At 38.9% G+C, this 17,888-nt stretch overlaps 1 protein-coding gene across 2 annotated transcripts in view; it reads right to left on the bottom strand.

Annotated features, from left to right (window-relative positions):
- Positions 1-17,888, bottom strand: part of HADHB (hydroxyacyl-CoA dehydrogenase trifunctional multienzyme complex subunit beta) — a 35,880-nt gene that overhangs the window by 16,385 nt on the left and 1,607 nt on the right. For both annotated transcript variants that reach the window (XM_028099389.2, XM_088026358.1), the window contains exons 2-5: positions 13,432-13,503; positions 13,284-13,328; positions 5,835-5,934; positions 3,198-3,242 (exon numbers count right to left, since the gene is read on the bottom strand). In XM_028099389.2, the coding sequence (XP_027955190.1) occupies positions 3,198-3,242; positions 5,835-5,934; positions 13,284-13,328; positions 13,432-13,495 (254 nt within the window). In that variant the 5' untranslated portion in view covers positions 13,496-13,503. The remainder of the gene's footprint in view (positions 1-3,197; positions 3,243-5,834; positions 5,935-13,283; positions 13,329-13,431; positions 13,504-17,888) is intronic.

The raw sequence follows: 17,888 nt of genomic DNA, 5'->3' as shown, positions 1-17,888 counted from the left end.
GTGTCCCAAAAATAAGACAGCACTCAAAAACTAATGGGATAGATATCAAAAACAGGAACATACACATTTGTCAAAACTCATCAAACTACACACTTAAATCTGTGCATTTTATTATATGCAAATTATACCTCAGAAAATAATAATATGCTAAAAAACAAAAAGGACATAACAACTTGGGGGTGCCTGGTTGGCTCAGTTGGTAGATAATGCGACTCTTGATATCAGGGTCCTGAGTTCAAACCCCACACTGGGTGTAGAGCTTACTTAAAAAAAAGAAACAACTTGAAGTAGCTCCAACAGATAAAATGTGTGAGCTTCAAAAACAATAATGACTAAGCTTAGCTATAATAAAATAAGTAAAATGGGGCACTTGATTGGTTCTGTTGGTGGAGCATGCAACTCTTGATCTCGGGGTTGTGAGTTTGAGACCCATGCTCGTAGAGATACTTAAAAATAAAATCTTAAAAAACAAACAAACAAACAACACAAAAATTCACGTCTTCATCACTAAGAAAGAAAAGAAAAAAGAAAAGGCTGCTCTTTATAGAAAAATACCAGCCAGGGGTACCTGGTTGGCTCAGTTGGTTGAGCATCTGCCTTTGGCTCAGGTCATGATCTCAGGGTCCTGGGACTGAGACCCATGTCAGGTTCTCTGCTCAGCAGGGAGTCTGCTTCCCCCTTTCCTCTGTCCCTCCCCCTGCCCGCTCACTCTCTTTCTCAAATAAATAAATAAAATCTTTAAAAAAATACTAGCCAATAAATATAGGAGGAGTTAACAGAATTAGAAAAATCACAAAGTTGTAACTTCTAATGTAATAACTGACCCAGGCAAAAACATCAGTGAATGCTAAAACCACTTGGTAAAAGATTGATGGGGAACATGGTGCTACCACATCACTTTACAGATTACTTATTAATTGCAAAAAAAAAATGTACCTTTATAACCAAAAGACTGGCAGTCTGACCACCATGACTGAGTGGTTAGATTTAGCACCATGTATCATGTGCCTCCTGACATGACAGAACACCATGTGCTTTACCCATAAAGCATTCTTACCAAAATATGTTTAACCTGAATCTAATCAACTCTCTAGAACTAATTTCCAGTTTACAGGAAATTCAAAAGGGAAGTTAAATTATCACCAAGAAGAAATATCCAGAATACGGGACATTCTTATGGGACAGGTGGCCTGGAGTTTTCAAAAAGTCATTGTCAGGTGGGCTGGGGAAGAGGTGGGGGGGGGAGCTGAAAGAAAACATTCTAAATCAAAGAGACTAAAGAGTCGTATCCATTTGTAATGTGAACCTCGACTGGGTCGTGATGGGGGGAAAAAACTACTGAAAGAAAAGACATTCTTGGAACAATTAGGGGGGATCTGGCTATGAACTGAACATCAGAAGTAATGGAATCATCATTACTGTTTTAGCCACAGTAATGACATCCCAGATAGCAGAGAAGATCCTTATTCTTTTCTTTTTTTTTTTTTGAAGATTTATTTATTTATTTGACAGACAGAGACACAGCAAGAGAGGGAACACAAGCAGGGGGAGTGGGAGAGGGAGAAGCAGGCTTCCCGCGGAGCAGGGAGCCCGATGCGGGGCTCGATCCCAGGACCCTGGGACCATGACCTGAGCTGAAGGCAGACACTTAACGACTGAGCCCCCAGGCGCCCCAAGAAGATCCTTATTCTTAGGAAATAAACACTGAAGTATTTCAGGCTGAAGTTTCAAGATGTCTGCAACTTACTGTCAAATGCTTCAAACCACACAGATACAACAAATATGGCAAAACGGTTAACAATGATTAAATCTCAGTAGTAGGTATTTAGGTTTTCACTGTATTATTCTTTCAATTTTATTGTACATTTGACAAGTTTTTAAAACAAAAAGTTGTGGAAAAACTTGCAAAGCACCAGTCTGGGATCATAATCAGAAATACGAAAACAACCTGGCTTTAGGGAAAAGATAATTTTTATTTATTTTTTTGAATAGGCTCCACACCCAATATGGGGCTTGGACTCACAACCCTGAGATCAAAAGTTGCATGTTCCACCAACTGAGCCAGCCAGGAGCCCTGATACTTTTTATTTTTGATATGCTATACTTGAAGTGTCTAAGAAAAGAGGTCAAATGCAGAGACTTGGGGAGTCCTCCACATAAAAAATTAAATATTAAGTAGATGAGATTTTTTTTAAGGAAAAGCATGCATACAAAGAAATGCAATGCTGTAATAATTAAAATTTGCCAAATAATTTTGAGAAAGAGGAAGAGATTCAGTTTTTTAAAAAGTAGAGAAGAGTCATTCAGAAAAGGGAAGGAAAATCATAAAGACATAATATGAAGAAATCAAAGGAAGACAGGGTCAAGTACAGCTGAAAGGTCAATGCTAGAAAGGTCAACCCATGCCAGGGAAAAGATTCGTGCATTTAGTGACCACAAAGCCGTTTCGAAGAGAAGTTTCCAAAGTACGGTTACCAAAGAAATGTAGGAATGGAAGTAATTATTATGAGATTAAGGAGATGGTTAGAAGAAAAGAGAAGCAATTGCTGCTTTCCTAAAGTCTGGCAGGAAGAGAAGAAAAAAAACCAGATGAGCAGAAAGGTCAACTGAAAGGTTTTTTTCAAACTAAAAAAGACCTGTGGCTGGCTGAAGAGACAGAGGCAAGGCATCAATAAAAAATGAAGGAGATAATGCTTTACATGCTATTCTCACCGCAGAAACAGCCACATATTATGACTCTCCTCAAATTACTCATCCATCTCAATCTCATGTAACCACATCTAATTTTATATTCTTACTTGCTTTACACATGAATCTTCGGGTCTCATTCTAGGCTTCTTTCTAGATAAATATTAACGGTCTAAAACAATCATCAGCTATATATATTATATTTACTCTGATCAGTCATACTGGCTACCTAGTACAGCATTCCTTAAAGAACACTGTCATGCCAAGAGACTGTCAAGCCCGCAAAATAAACATTTCTGACACCTACCAGCTGCTTGCTTGTACTGCACCTATGGCCGAAAGGAAACATAAATAAATCTTGAAAAGGCCAGTAAGTATTTGTTTCTTACCACACAAAAGCTAACATATCCTAGATATGGAAATTCTATTAAACATGTTGTTTCACATGTAAAAAGTAGAGAAAGTGCTTTTAATGAACTAAGAACTAAAATAAAACCGCATTTACTTACGAAAGTGCTGCTCTAGCCAAATCATGTGGCATCAGGTCCTTATACCTGGGGAAAGAAAATAAACAACTTGAACTAAAAGCCTAGAAGTTTAATAAAAACTGTTTTCATTCTATTTGAAATCCGTAGAGATAACATCTAACACATGCTGCCACAAAATGCACTTCATTTTGCTATCAAAGGCAGTCCATCATTTCAAATGAATCAACGGTGTGACTACTATTTGTCATCCTTAACAATCTGGCAGGCCTTAACTCCTACTGAGCTAAGAATCTAAGAAAGATGTGGCCCAGTATCTTACTGTTCAGCACGACATTATGTTACATACTCTTTAAAAATAAACTCCACCTTTTAAGTTCTCTTTAATTTTTAAAATATATTATTTATTTTGTAATGCCCAAAGGGACATGCAGGATATATTAGACGTTTTAGGAAACTTTCTGAAGTAATTTGAGATTTACGACAGAATTGGAAAGATAGAACCAGACCTCCTGAATACCCTCTGCCTGGCTTCCCCTAATGCTAATATCTTATGGCACTATGATGCACTAGTCCACACTAAGAAATCAGCACTGGCACAATTCTATTCACTAAGCTGCTAACTTTATCTGGGTCTCACCAGTTTTTCTATGAATTCCCTCTTAATGGTCTGTTCCAAGACCAAATCCATGCATTTAGTGGCCAGGCCTCTGTTTCCTCCAATCTGTGACAGTTTCTTAGCCTTTTCTTGTCTTTTGTAACCTTAACAATTGAAGACTAGGGTCATGGGTTTGGGGGAAGAATACCACAGAGGTGAAGTGCCCTTCTCATTGCTTCATATCAGAATGCACATGACAGCAGCATGACATTACTAGTGATGTTACACTGATCGCTTGGTTAAAGCAGAGTCTGCCAGTTTTCTCCACTATCGTCCCCTTTCTGTACTCAACTTGAGTAGTCACCAGTCCTGCCCTCACTCAAGGGGAGGATAATTAAGCTCCACTTCTTAGTGGAAGGAATAACAAAGGATTTGTGGACATATGTTAAAAGCATCACAGTAATTAGTAAATATTTGGGGGGAGAGAGTTTTGAGGCTACACAAATATCTTGTTTCTCAACATTTCTCAACCACTAATTTTAGCATTCATTCATAGACCTTGCTTGCAGCAATTACTACCGTGGTGTTCTAATGGTGATTTATTTTCCTCGTTTCTTCTACATTTATTAGCTGAAATTCTTTGGTAAAGATGATGTGTCCGTTCTCTCTCTCGTATCTATTCAATCATTTATTTATATCAGATTGGACTCATACAAATATTTCTTCTTTGGGTTATGATGTAACACTCTGTAACCACCGCTTACAGCATTACTTCTATAAGAAAATGCTCTCTAGATTCTATACCAGATGTTTTAAAAGAACATTTGTGTATGTGTGTGTACATTTATATGCATGTATCTTCCACAATGGCACTATACACACTGCTCTGCACCATGCTCTTTACTCTTAACAATCTTCAAGATCTTTCTATATTAGTACATAATGACAGGGCTCACTATTTTTAGCAGATGCCTAACATTCCCCAGTGCATTTTTAAGTTCGTGACTGCTTGTTCAAAATGCAAACATCAAAACAACCTGAACAGAATAGAACTACTGTTTCATTTAGTTTGAACCTAGTTACCAAAGTCTATTATCAGCTTTTGGACAGACTGGGCCTCACTTGGGGACCGAAAAGGAGAAGAAAAGTCTATGGAGAACAGCATTTCGGTTCTGGAAAATTTTTGTATGCATCTAGGATCATCTGGTTCCATTTACTTGGGGTTGTGTCATGCTGGGATTTGGACCAGCCTATCAACAGCAATTCTGATAATTTCCAGGAAGCCAGAGCAATGAATTAAAGGCCCTTGTAAATACCTGTGGGCCCACTGACTCAGTATTCAAACTTCTGAAGAAGCACAGAAACAATGTACGTATCTCCAGACAAGGAAAGCATATCTCTGCTGGAACCAAGGTATCTAGACACACACTAGATTTTCAAAATAGGGCTGGTTCAATCTGAAACTACACTAGGCTTGTTCATGAGAAAAGATGAAAAACAAATTTTGCCATATTATTTTACCACTGGCTTGACTTATTCTATATTAATTTCATAAAAATGTCATCCGTACATTAGTCCACTAACAATAGTATTACCTACTAGGTTACATTTACAAAGACCACCTTTCTTTTTTTTGAGACAGAGAGAGAGAGAGAGAGAATGCACGCACACCCAAGCAGGGAGAAGGGTCAGAGAGAGGGAGAAGCAGACTCTCTGCCGAGCAGGGAGCCCAATGCGGGGCTTGATCCCAGGACCCTGAGATCATGACCTGAGCCAAAGGCAGATGCTTAACCACCTGAGCCACCCAAGCGCCCCTACAAAGACCACTTTTGAAAGTATCTTAAAAGAAGAAGCAAATAAAGTACATGGGGTGATGGATGTGTTAATTAATCCAATTGCAGTAATTATTTCACAATGAATACTTGTATTAAATCATCACGGTTATAAAAACTAAAAAATCATGTTGTACAACCTAAATATATACAATTTTTATTTGCCAATCATACCTGAATAAAGCTGGGGGAAAAAAAGAAAAAAAGAAGAGCCAATCATTTCATACTTACGAAGTGCCTGACTGCAAAAACGGAATGCGAACACCATCCACCACCACGATATTCCTTATGTTGGGTTTCGCTAAGGTTTTCTTTGATTTGTTCTGGGCAGCTTTAAGATAAAGTTCAAAGAACTGTTAATTCAAATATATGAAGTCAGATGACTTTTTACATTTTTAAAGACAGACATTCTAAGCAGAATTACCTCATTCAAGGCCAAGAAGCATTTGCCATTTACCAAACCACTTCAATTAAAAAACAAACAAAAATGCTAAGAAATGGACTAGCATTTACAAGTTTCCAAACAATATTTAAGGTAAATACAGAGATTATACCCTAATGATGAGGGTGTTCATGCTATTAAGAAAACGGTTTCTTTTCATCAAATGTTTGACAATCTATCACATTGAAAACAATATGATACACATCTGTCCTTAATATTAGAAGTCAAAGGGCACCTGGCTGGCTCGGTCAGCAGAGCATGCGAATCTTGATCTCTGGGTTATAACTTCGAACCCCAGGTTGGGTGTAGAGAATACTTAAAAAAATAAAAATCTGGGGCACCTGGGTGGTTCAGTCGATTAAGCTTCTGCCTTCGGCTCAGGTCATGATCCCAGGAGCCCCACATCCTGCTCCCTCCTCAGTGGGGAGCCTGCTTCTCCCTCTCCCTCTGCTGCTCCCCCTGCTTGTGCATGTGCGCTTGCTCGCGCACGCGCACTCTCTCTCTCTCTCTCTCTCTCTCTCTCTCTCGAGCACGCGCGCTCTCTCACTCTGTCAAATAGATAAACAAAATCTTTAAAAAATAAATCTTAAAAAAAGAAGAAGAAATCCCAATAGCTGGTATTTACTCTTCACACAGCTTAGTATTCTCGCCTTATTACATAGAAACAAAGGCCATCTGGTTGGTGACTCTTGCTATTCTGCAAAAACCTAGAATGCTTCCTGATTCTGTTTGGCTCAATTTGTCTACTTTCTAACATGAAAAGAGCAACCTTTGTGCCAGTATTGGACTGGCACAAAAATAGACTCAGCTCAATGGAACAGAATAGAGAGCTCAGAAATAAACCCACATTTATATGGTCAATTAATCTATGACAACAGAGGCAAGAATATACAACGGGGAAAAATCTTCTCTTCAACAAATGGTGCTGGGAAAACTGGACAGTTAAATGTAAAAGAATGAAACAGGACCACTTTCTTCCAGCATACACAAAAATAAACTCAAAATGGGCTGTAAGATCTAAATGTGAGACCTGAAACCATAAAGCTCCTAGAAGATAGCAAAGGCAGTCATTTCTCTAACATTAGCTACACCAGGATCTTTCTAGATATGCCTCCCGAGGCAAGGGAAACAAAAGCAAAAATAAACTAATGGGGCTACATCAAAATAAAAAGCTTTTACACAGCAAAGGAAACCATCAACAAAACAAAAAAGGCAGGGGCTTGGTTTTAGCTCAGGTCATGATCCTGGGGTCGTGAGATTGAGCCCAAAGTTGGGCTCCTCCCGTTCAGTGTGGAGTCGGCTTCAGATTGTCTTTCCCTCTCCCTTTGCCCCTTCCCTCTACTTACACTCTCTCTCAAAAAAAAAAAAAAAAAAAGCAAAATATATAAAGAACTTATACAACTCAACACCAAAAAACCCCCAAATAATCTGATTAAAAATGGGCAGAGAACCTGAACATTTTTCCAAAGAAGACATACAAATGGCCAATAGACACATGAAGAGATGCCTAACACCACTGATCAACAGGCAAATGCAAATCAAAACTACAATGTGATTTCACCTTATACCAATAAGAATGGCTAAAATCGAAAAGATAAGAAATAATAAGTATTGAAAAGGATGTGGAGAAAAAGGAGCCTTTATGCACTGTTGGGGGAAATGCAAATTGGTGCAGCCACTGTGGAGGACAGTATGGAGGTTCCTCAAAAAATTAAAAAAACAGAAAATACCATAACAATCTAGTAATTCCACTACTGGATATTTACCCAAAGAATATGAAAATACTAATTCAAATAAATAACATGCACCCCTATGCTCATTGTAGCAGTGTTTACAATAGCCAAGATATGGAAGCAACCCAAGTGCCCACCCATAGATGAATGAATAGAGATGTGTGTATACACACACACACACACACACACACACACACACACACACACACACAATGGAGTATTAAAAAAATGAGATCTTGGCATCTGCAACATGAACCTAGAGGGTATAATACTAAGTGAAATAAGTCAGAGAAAGACAAATACCATGTGATTTCACTCATATGTGGAATTTAAGAAACAAAACAAATGAACAACGAAAAAAAAAGAGACAAGAAAACCCAGACTCTTAAAGAGAACAAACTAGTGGTTGCCAAGGGGATATGGGGCGGGGTGAAACAGGTGAAAGGGATTAAGAGTACACTTATCTTGATGAGCACTCAGTAACGTACAGAACTGTTGAATCATTACATTGTACATCTGAAACTAATAACACTGTGTGTTAATTATACTTCAATAAAAAAAGAACAAACTTTCTCAATTTTTTAATTTAAAAAACATGAATATATGCTTGTGGCAAAAAAAAATACTAAAACATGGAGAGTAAAAACTAAAGTTCTCTCTTGATGTCCTCCCCTGCCATATTATTTCCTTTGGGTTAGATACTGTTAATTTGGTGTATATACTTTCAAACTTTTTTCTTTTAATGCAGGTACATGCACAACTTGTGTATACTTTTCTGACCTTACCACACCTACTAGTATCATAAAGAACTATTTATGATAAATATCCCCAATCGACTTGAAGAAAGTAACAGTCAAAGGTAGGTGTCATAGATGAATGGATAAAGAAGATGTGGTATATATACACAATGGAATATTATGCAGCCATCAAAAGGAATGAGATCTTGCCATTTGCAACGACGTGGATGGAACTGGAGGGTGTTATGCTGAGTGAAATAAGTCAATCAGACAAAGACATGTATCATATGACCTCACTGATATGAGGAATTCTTAATCTCAGGAACAAACTGAGGGTTGCTGGAGTGGTCGGGGGTGGGAGGGATGGGGTGGCTGGGTGATAGACACTGGGGAAGATATGTGCTACGGTGAGCGCTGTGAATTGTGTAAGACTGTTGAATCACAGATCTGAAACAAATAACGCAATATTTTAAGAAAAAAGAAAAAGAAGAAGATAGCAGGAGAGGAAGAATGAAGGGGAGTAAGTCAGAGGGGGAGACGAACCAGGAGAGATGATGGACTCTGAAAAACAAACTGAGGTTTCTAGAGGGGAGGAGGGTGGGGGGATGGGTTAGCCTGGTGATGGGTATTAAAGAGGGCACGTTCTGCATGGAGCACTGGGTGTTATGAACAAACAATGAATCATGGAACACTACACCAAAACAAATTATGTAATATATGATTAACATAATAAAAAATTTAAAAAGATGTGGTATATACACACAATGGAATATTATGCAGCCATCAAAAGGAATGAGATCTTGCCATTTGCAACGACGTGGATGGAACTGGAGGGTGTTATGCTGAGTGAAATGTCAATCAGAGAAAGACATGTATCATATGACCTCACTGATATGAGGAATTCTTAATCTCAGGAAACAAACTGAGGGTTGCTGGAGTGGGAGGGATGGGGTGGCTGGGTGATAGACATTGGGTAGGGTATGTGCTATGGTGAGTGCTGTGAACTGTGCAAGACTGTTGAATCACAGATCTGTACCTCTGAAACAAATAATGCAATATATGTTAAGAAAAAAAAAAGAAGAAGACAACAGGAGGGGAAGAATGAAGGGGGGGAAATCAGAGGGGGAGACGAACCAGGAGACTATGGACTCTGAAAAACAAACTGAGGGTTCTAGAGGGGAGGGGGGTGGGAGGATGGGTTAGCCTGGGGATGCGTATTAAAGAGGGCACGTTCTGCATGGAGCACTGGGTGTTATGCACAAACAATGAATCATGGAACACTACATCACAAACTAATGATGTAATGTATGGTGATTAACATAACAATAAAAAATAATAAAAAAAAAAAGACAGGAGTCATGACAAAATGGGATACAAAGATTTCCCTGGCAGCTGTAATGGAGATGTTCTGGTGAAGAACATAAAGGCTCAGGAGGATAAGCAAGGAGGCTGTGGCAAACCCAAGCATGTGGTGCTAAAAGCCAGGATAAAGGTAGCATCAATGTGTGAATGGAAAGGAGCGGACCAATACAAGGGATTTTATAAAGGAAGACGCGGTACCCTGGTGACCAACCAGATATGGAAAGGAAGAAAAACAAGATTATAAAGGCAGCTTTAGAGATTAAGAAAACCTAACCATTCTACACAGAGTAAGAACTAGTCTGGGAAGAAAGAGGACTTCACTTACAAATATGCTAACTTTGAAGTGACGGAGAGATACCCAGGTAGGTATGTCCATTGGACAGGTAAAGCTCTGAAGAGAAGGGAGGTACAGACAAGGGAGCGAGGAGATAGTTGCAGTTTAGAATGAAGAAGAAAAACAGAGATTTTATAGTGCCCGCTCACCCACTGCCCCCGCTAAAGGCAGCGGCCCTGCTCAGAGTCCCTGCCAAAGGGGCAGCCACAGACACCACGTCCCTAAGCCCACAGCCAAAGCTCATCAGATTCTAGGTACATACTGGACCACAAAAGTCAACCCATAGCATGGCCAACCAGTAACCCGTGTCATCTACCTATACGTGATATGCTCTGCCAGTGGGATTCTCTGTCTTAGGAATCTACACAAAGCAGCATCAAGAAAAACGCTAATGAGCTGAAGCTGAAAGGATGCCATGAGGAAAAACCAGGGTACTGGTAAACTAAGGTTACTTGTAAGCCAGTTATGGGGCAGCAAAAAGCTTGAGTGCACAAAGCGGCCAGCAGAAAGAGTGAAGGACATAGAGAGAGAAGCAGCAAAGCCAGGAAAGCGACATACTATCTGCCCACGAGAAAGACAAGAGTAGCCGGCCCCTAGGGCTGCTTGGTTCCTAACGCCTCCCCAGCTGTGGTACACTCCAGCCCTCTCATCCTCCACATGAGTGGGTTCACTGCTCACAATTCAAGACACTTGGCTTTAATTCCAGAGGCAGAGAGAATATGCAGGCCAGGAGGTAAACCTGAGGGGAGAGAACAGTGCATGACAAGCAAAAGAAGGAGGGTATCAAGGAGCACAAGGTGGTGAAATGCTTCAATCCTCACAGAGAATGAGGATGCAAAGAGGCCACGGAATTAAAAGATTCTGCAGATTACTCGTGACTGACCTTGGAGGGAATAAAGCAGTAAGGGGAAGTCAGATGACATGCCATCATGTCATTCCACTGACCTCATTTCCCTTTTATACACTTACAGATAAAATTCAAATTCCTGACTCTTCTAATGAATTCCCTGCTTACTAGGCTCCACCTTAACCATCCCAAAGAATTTCCCCCTTCTCAACACGTAATAAGATGAGCAAGCCCCCAGCCCCTCACACTGCTCATCTGCTCATTTCAACGTCGCTGCCTTTTTCATGTACCCTCCCATCTGAGGGGCCTCTTCTGCCAACCTAATTCTTACTCATCCTGCAAGGCCTAGTTCACATCCCAGCTCCTAGTAAAGGCTTCTCTGATAACTCTGGTTACCTGTAGCTCCCGCCTCTGAACTTCTGTGGCAACCTCTGGGGCAAAAATTGGCTATTCTAAACAATTTAGCATATTATAAAGTAATTAAATTAATGCTACAAGCCACATTTAAAAATATTTGTTAAACAATTTAGCATATCATAAAGTAATTAAACTAATGCTACAAGCCACATTTAAAAATAATATTCATTATTCATTATGTACTGATCAGTCACCCAAAGGACTCTCATTCTGTTTCTTGTGCACACTGGCTCCTACCCACATCAGAATTTTCTCCAAGGCTCCTTTTTATGTATTCCACAGCATATGGGCACCCAATAGCAATGTATTGTAAGAATCTGAGTTGGGAGTTAAAATATCTGGGTTCTAGTCCCTGCTCTGCCAAAACTTTATTATTTGCTGGACTAGATGACCTCCTCCCAACTCCAAAACCTAGGATTCTATGGCTGATACACATTCTGTATTTTACACATACAATTAAGAGTCAAAGCAGATAAAATATGTGTCATGTATTCTCCCAGTGGGGGTATATGTGTTTGTGTGCGTACATAGATATATAATTAATAGAGATATAACCACTGAATCGGTCAAAATTTCCATCAGACACTTAAGTCCATCTAAAGACTGAAACATCAATAAATTCTGTATTCCTCTAAATCCTTTATCCTAAGAGTTCTGTCAAGCAGGGACATTCACATGAGCTTCAAGAGAAATATGTTACAAAATTACTGCAACCTAAAACCTGTTCAGCATAAGCCTGCTCCCTCTCCACCAATCAGTTGGTCACGTTCCTTTGTCTTATCACATGCTTTCTTGTACATGATCTTCAGCAGTGCCAACACAATTCACTGTTAGACACCAGGGATGTAAAAAGGCTCCAGTCTCACAAGGGCTTGCAATATAGTTGAGACAGAAACAGAAAAACAGTTAAAGAATGGTATAAAGGAAAATGCTCTAAGTGCCAGATAAATGCTTTCCCTCTGTTGGTATTCAGTTTGACCTCCCAGTTGTCAAGAATCAGGTCCATTTGTGTGACTGCAAAGCAAAAGCATGCAGGCAAACATTTGAATCAGGGAAAAGGTAAATGAGACAAAAAGGAATTATTCTGCATGAAGCTAAGACAAATCCATTTTCTAGCTAGAATTTAGAGGCTAGAAGAAATATAATTGTTACATGACAACATGAAACTAAGCTAGGTGGAATTAGGCAATAGACCTCTGACAATCTATGTAAAATATAAAAATATCATCTTACACTCATATTGGGTTTAGTTTTCAAAGTACTTTGAGATATCTTCATAACTTGAGGCTAACAAGCCTAGAATTATTATTCTTTTTTAGACAAAGAAATTAAAGCACAGGGAAGTAAAGTGACCAAGTGAGCCGAAGGCAGAGGCTTAACTGACAGAGCCACCCAGGTGTTCCCAACAACATTCTTTTATTTACTAGTTCCCCAGTCACCCATGTTTCAGGAATGGGTCCTCTTGTATATGTTCATTAACAGAGAAGGCTATCAGTGATTACAAATTTAAAAATCTGACTTTGCCTCAAGAATGTCTGTACGGTCATCTCCTGGCCTGACAGACGAGTAAACTGACCAGCAGGGTTCATGGACCCGCCATGACTCCAGCAGCAGCCTCCTGTCAACCCTACACCATGCAACATCATGACTGGTTAGCCCCATATTGTTTTAATTTGAAGGCAATAATGATGTTCCTGTTGCTCATAAAAAAGGAAGACTTTGCAAATTAGTCTTGGTTTTTATTCAGAATTCACAGATCTAGAATCCAACATTTAAACCAGAAATGTTTATTTTATAAATTACTGTACCTGGGGCAGCTCGTAGCTGGGAGGAACAGCTCAGAGGTCTTAGAGCTAGAAGATAAAATAAATTGTTTACAAAAAGCAGTACAACTCAATGCCTGTGTAAGATGCTTATAAATCTAAATTTCATCTTAAAAAAAGAAATTAAACTTACATTGGAGGGCCCATTTTGATGTACTGGGAAGATTTTTAAACGTGTAAGTCAAGATGGAAGTCATTCTGAAATCTGAAAAGAGAACAAAAATATATCCTGGTTTATTTGAACAATTTGTGGCTTAATAGTCTATGATCTCTGATAATCTTATCCATGGTAACTATAAAGTACTGTAAAATTTAATGTATTACCAACTATCCTTCCTCTAATAATATTCTCAGAGCTACACTGACATGGCTTTCATAGCATGCAAATGACAATTTTAAGCATTATCATTACACTCTTTATAAAAGATGAGAAAACTGAAGCATACAGGGATTGAGTGACTTGCCCAAAGAGCCACAGCTAATAAGAGGCAGAGAGTTGGGATCTGAAGCCAGGCAGTCTAGCTCCAGAGTTTATGTCCTTCTCTAGGGCCAAAGGAGTCGAGAGGTTGCTGGACATGACCATGAAGCCACCAATGTTAATTTGCTGACTTTGAAAGCTGTATTGTGATTAGTGCCTTGTGCATGTTCATATGTGGGTGAACTACAGTAGAGCATTCAGGGGTGGTGTAGTGTCCTGTTAGCAACTTACTTCCAAATGCTCTAAGAAAAAAATGTTTGTGTATTGCACTTGCTATTTTTTTTTTTTTTAAGATTTTATTTAAGAGAGAGAAAGGGTGTGAGCTGAAGGGAGAGGGAGTGGGAGAGAAAATCTGAAACAGACTCTGCACTGAGCACAGAGCCTGATGGGGGGCTCAATCTCACAATCCCAAGATCATGACCTGAGCTGAAACCAAGAGTTGGTTGCTTAACTGATTGAGCCACCCAGGCCCCCCTCACTTGCTACTTTTTAAAAAGTTTGCTACTGTTTCAAAATAATTTAAAAAATATTCAAACCCTACATATTAAAAAAGATTTAAAATATATTAGCTGCTCCCCTAAATTCTTAAAAAATTCCTACAGATCAGTAAGAAAAAAAATGGGCAAAGGACATGAACACACCATTCACAGAAATGGAAATAACATATGGCTCTTAGATATATGAAAAGAAGTTCAATCGCATTCCTAAAAGAAATGTAAATAGAAACCACACACAGAGATACAATATTTGACCCCTGACACTGGCAAAGACTGGAAGGTTTGACATATTCTGTGTGCTAGGAGTATGCACAAAGATACTGCTGCTGAGAGGCCAACCTGGGGCAATCCCTATGGAGGGCAATTTGCCAATTAACTGTCAAAACTGTAACTGCATTGATCCAGCAATTCCACTTCTACTTCCAGGATGTTACTAACGCACATGGGACATGCATGTCACCACTGTTTGTAAAATACCAGAAGAACCAAAAATAGGGAATTGATTAAGTAAACCACACTACAACCACCCAAAGAAGTATTATGCAGCTATGAAAGATAGGAAATGGTTATATACCAATATGGGACCACTGTTAACCTGTATTAAGTGAAAAAAGCTAGGTGTAAAATTGCGTACAGCTACTACTGTTCATGTCAAAAAGAAGAAAAATGATATATATATTTCCTTGTATCTATATAAAATATCCCTGAGGTAGAAATAAGACATTAAAAAGAAAGGAAACTGAGTAACTAGAGGACGGGGTGTAAGGAAGACTGGTCATTGTCCATCTTTTATAGTTTCTCAATATTGAGATACGTTTTAACTTAAAAAAAAAAAAAGGTAAGAATAAGCTGGTGAAATTTGCCTATGAAGGCGGTGGTAGCCAGCCTCCAAGATGGCTCCCAATAATCTCCACCTTTATTTATTTATATTTATACCCTTGTATAGTCACCCCCAACAATGTGCCACAGTTAGTCTGTGTAAACAAAAGAATAGGGGTGCCTGGGTGGCTCAGCTGGTTAAGCGTCTGCCTTCGGCTCAGGTCATGGTCTCAGGGTCCTGTGATCAAGCCCCACACTGGGCTGTCTGCTCAGCGGGAGTCTGCTTTTCCCTCTCACTCTCCCTCTGTGCGTGCTCTCTCTTCTCACTCAAATAAATAAAATCTTAAAAAAAAAAAAAAGAATATATCAGAAGTGATGGTATGTCACTTCTGAGATTAAGGTATAAGGAATAATACTGCAGCTTTGCTCTTGTTCTTTCTCTCCAATCACGCACTCATTCTGGGGGAAGCCAGCTGGCACATCTTGAACAGCCCTATGAAGTGACTCACATGGTGAGGAACTACCACCTCATGCTAACAGCCACCTGAACTTGGAAGTGGATCCTCAAGCACAGGCAAGGTCTCAGATGATGACTGCCCTGGCCAACATTCTGACTGCAACCTTATGAGAAATAAAGTCAGAACAACCCAGCTAAGTCACCCCCAGAAGCTGAATGATATAATACATTTTTATTGTTTTGATCTGCTAAATTTTGGGGTAATTTGTTACACAAATATAACAGATAATATAAAAGCCTTAAAAAGATAGATAATATAAGGGGCGCCTGGGTGGCTCAGTGGGTTGGGCGTCTGCTTTCGGTTCAGTTCGTGATCTCAGGGTCATGGGATCAAGCTCCACCTCAGCTCTCTGCTCAGCAGGGAGTTGCTTCTCCCTCTCACTCTCTCCCAAAAAAATGAATGGAATCTTAAAAAAAAAATAGGTAATATAAAAGCCTTGTTTAACTTCTCTTGGGTCTTTACAGACTGAAAAGAGGATGCCCTATGACTTCAAAAAAAAAAAAAAATCACATTTTTCCAAATATGTGGTTTGAAAAGAGATGAAGGAATCCAAACTCTAGGCTCACCAGCCTAGGGATATTCAAAAGACTCTAGCCAGGGAGACACAAACAGGCCCATGAGATAAGCACCCCTGTTTGCAGAAGCTACACATGATGCCACACCAGTCTTAGATACAAATTCCCTTAAGTAAGGGAGCCTGGGTGGCATAGTCTGTTAAGCATCTGACTCTTGGTTTTGGCTCCAGTCATGATCTCAGGGTCCTGAGACAGGATGGACTCCACACTCAGGGTGGAGTCTGCTTAGGACTCTCTCTCTGCCCCTTCCACTGTCCCTCTCTCTAAAATAAATAAATCTTTAAAAAAAAAATTCTCTCCCTCTGTTTCAAAAAAAAAGATAACATTTCAAATAAGTGGGGAAAAAGATGAATTATTCACTGAATTTGTTGGGGAAATGGCTAATCATCTGGAAAAAACTTTAGGTCCATAACTCATACAGGTACAAATCAATTCCAGATGTGATTAATCTAATTTTATATATATATAGATTCAGAGAGAATATTTGTAACACATAAAACAAAGGGTTAATATCCATAACCCATAAAGAACTATTACAAATTATAGAAAAAAGAGAATCTATAATGGAATCTGTGGTTTTCACCCAAATATCCATTTGACTCCATTATGCAATTACAATATGTAGTTTACAGGGGATTGAATCCAGCCCAACTCCAGGGTTTAAACCAATCAGAATAATTTCATTCTCTTTGCCAAGATCATTGGTTCAGGTAACCAAGGCCTAAAACAATGGTGAATGATACTGACTTGATTTAGGGATAATAATTTAGTCAGTCTTACATTCCAGTCAGTATTCTGCCTGGAATTCTGGAACATAAATCTTTCCTTCTGAGGCTTGGCACAGCTACCACAGTTTGCAAACATGAAAAAAAAAGCTAGCCTAAGAACAGAGCTGATCGATCCCAAAAGAGGACAGAGCCGAGAATTTCCGAAAAGGAAACCAGAGCCCTAATTGAATCATATCCAAAACCCATCCTCCCTTTGTGCTTTCCAGTTGTTAGACAATAAACCCCTTGAATAAGACAATTTGAGTTGAATTTTGTTATCTGCAGCTGAAAGGTTCCTTACTGATACATGACTAAAGGAAAAAAAGCAAAAGAGTAATTCACAGAAATAAAAATGTCAAACAAAATTTTAAATGTTCAACCTAACAATAAAAATATTTTTTAAATTAAAACAAGGTATCATTGTGGGGTTGTAAAATTGGCAAAAAATTAACACTGTTAACACATAATTCTAGTAAGAATGGATTTAGGCACTTCCATATACAGTTGATAAAAGCATAAACTGCTAAGGTTTTGGAAGGCAATTTTTAATTATCTAACAAAATTTAAATTGTGAATTTCTAAGCCCAATAATTCCTATAATTGTTCTTTAACCTATAGAAATACTCAAGATGTACGTGTAGCATACATAGATCTCTGGCCTATAGAAATATTCAAGATGTTCACTGTAGCACACTGGACACTGGAACTAATCTAAATGCCCATCGGTAGGAAATAAATTATTGTACAAACATACCATGGAACACTGCAGCAGTTTGGAAAGAAAAATAAAAAACATGATATACATGTATATACTAACACAGAAAGATGTCCACAATATATATTAAATGAAAAAAGAAACTGCAGAACAATATGTACAATAAGACACCATTTTTATGACAGAAAGAAAAACAAAGTCCATAAAGCTAAGAGTCTATA

This window comes from Eumetopias jubatus, unplaced genomic scaffold, assembly GCF_037043125.1.
Source record: "Eumetopias jubatus isolate StellerSeaLion01/CBP00866 unplaced genomic scaffold, mEumJub1_p1.0 scaffold_9, whole genome shotgun sequence".
NCBI classification, from domain to species: domain Eukaryota; kingdom Metazoa; phylum Chordata; class Mammalia; order Carnivora; family Otariidae; genus Eumetopias; species Eumetopias jubatus.
Note: the sequence above shows the minus strand (reverse complement) of the source record. Positions and strands in the feature narration are given on the sequence as shown.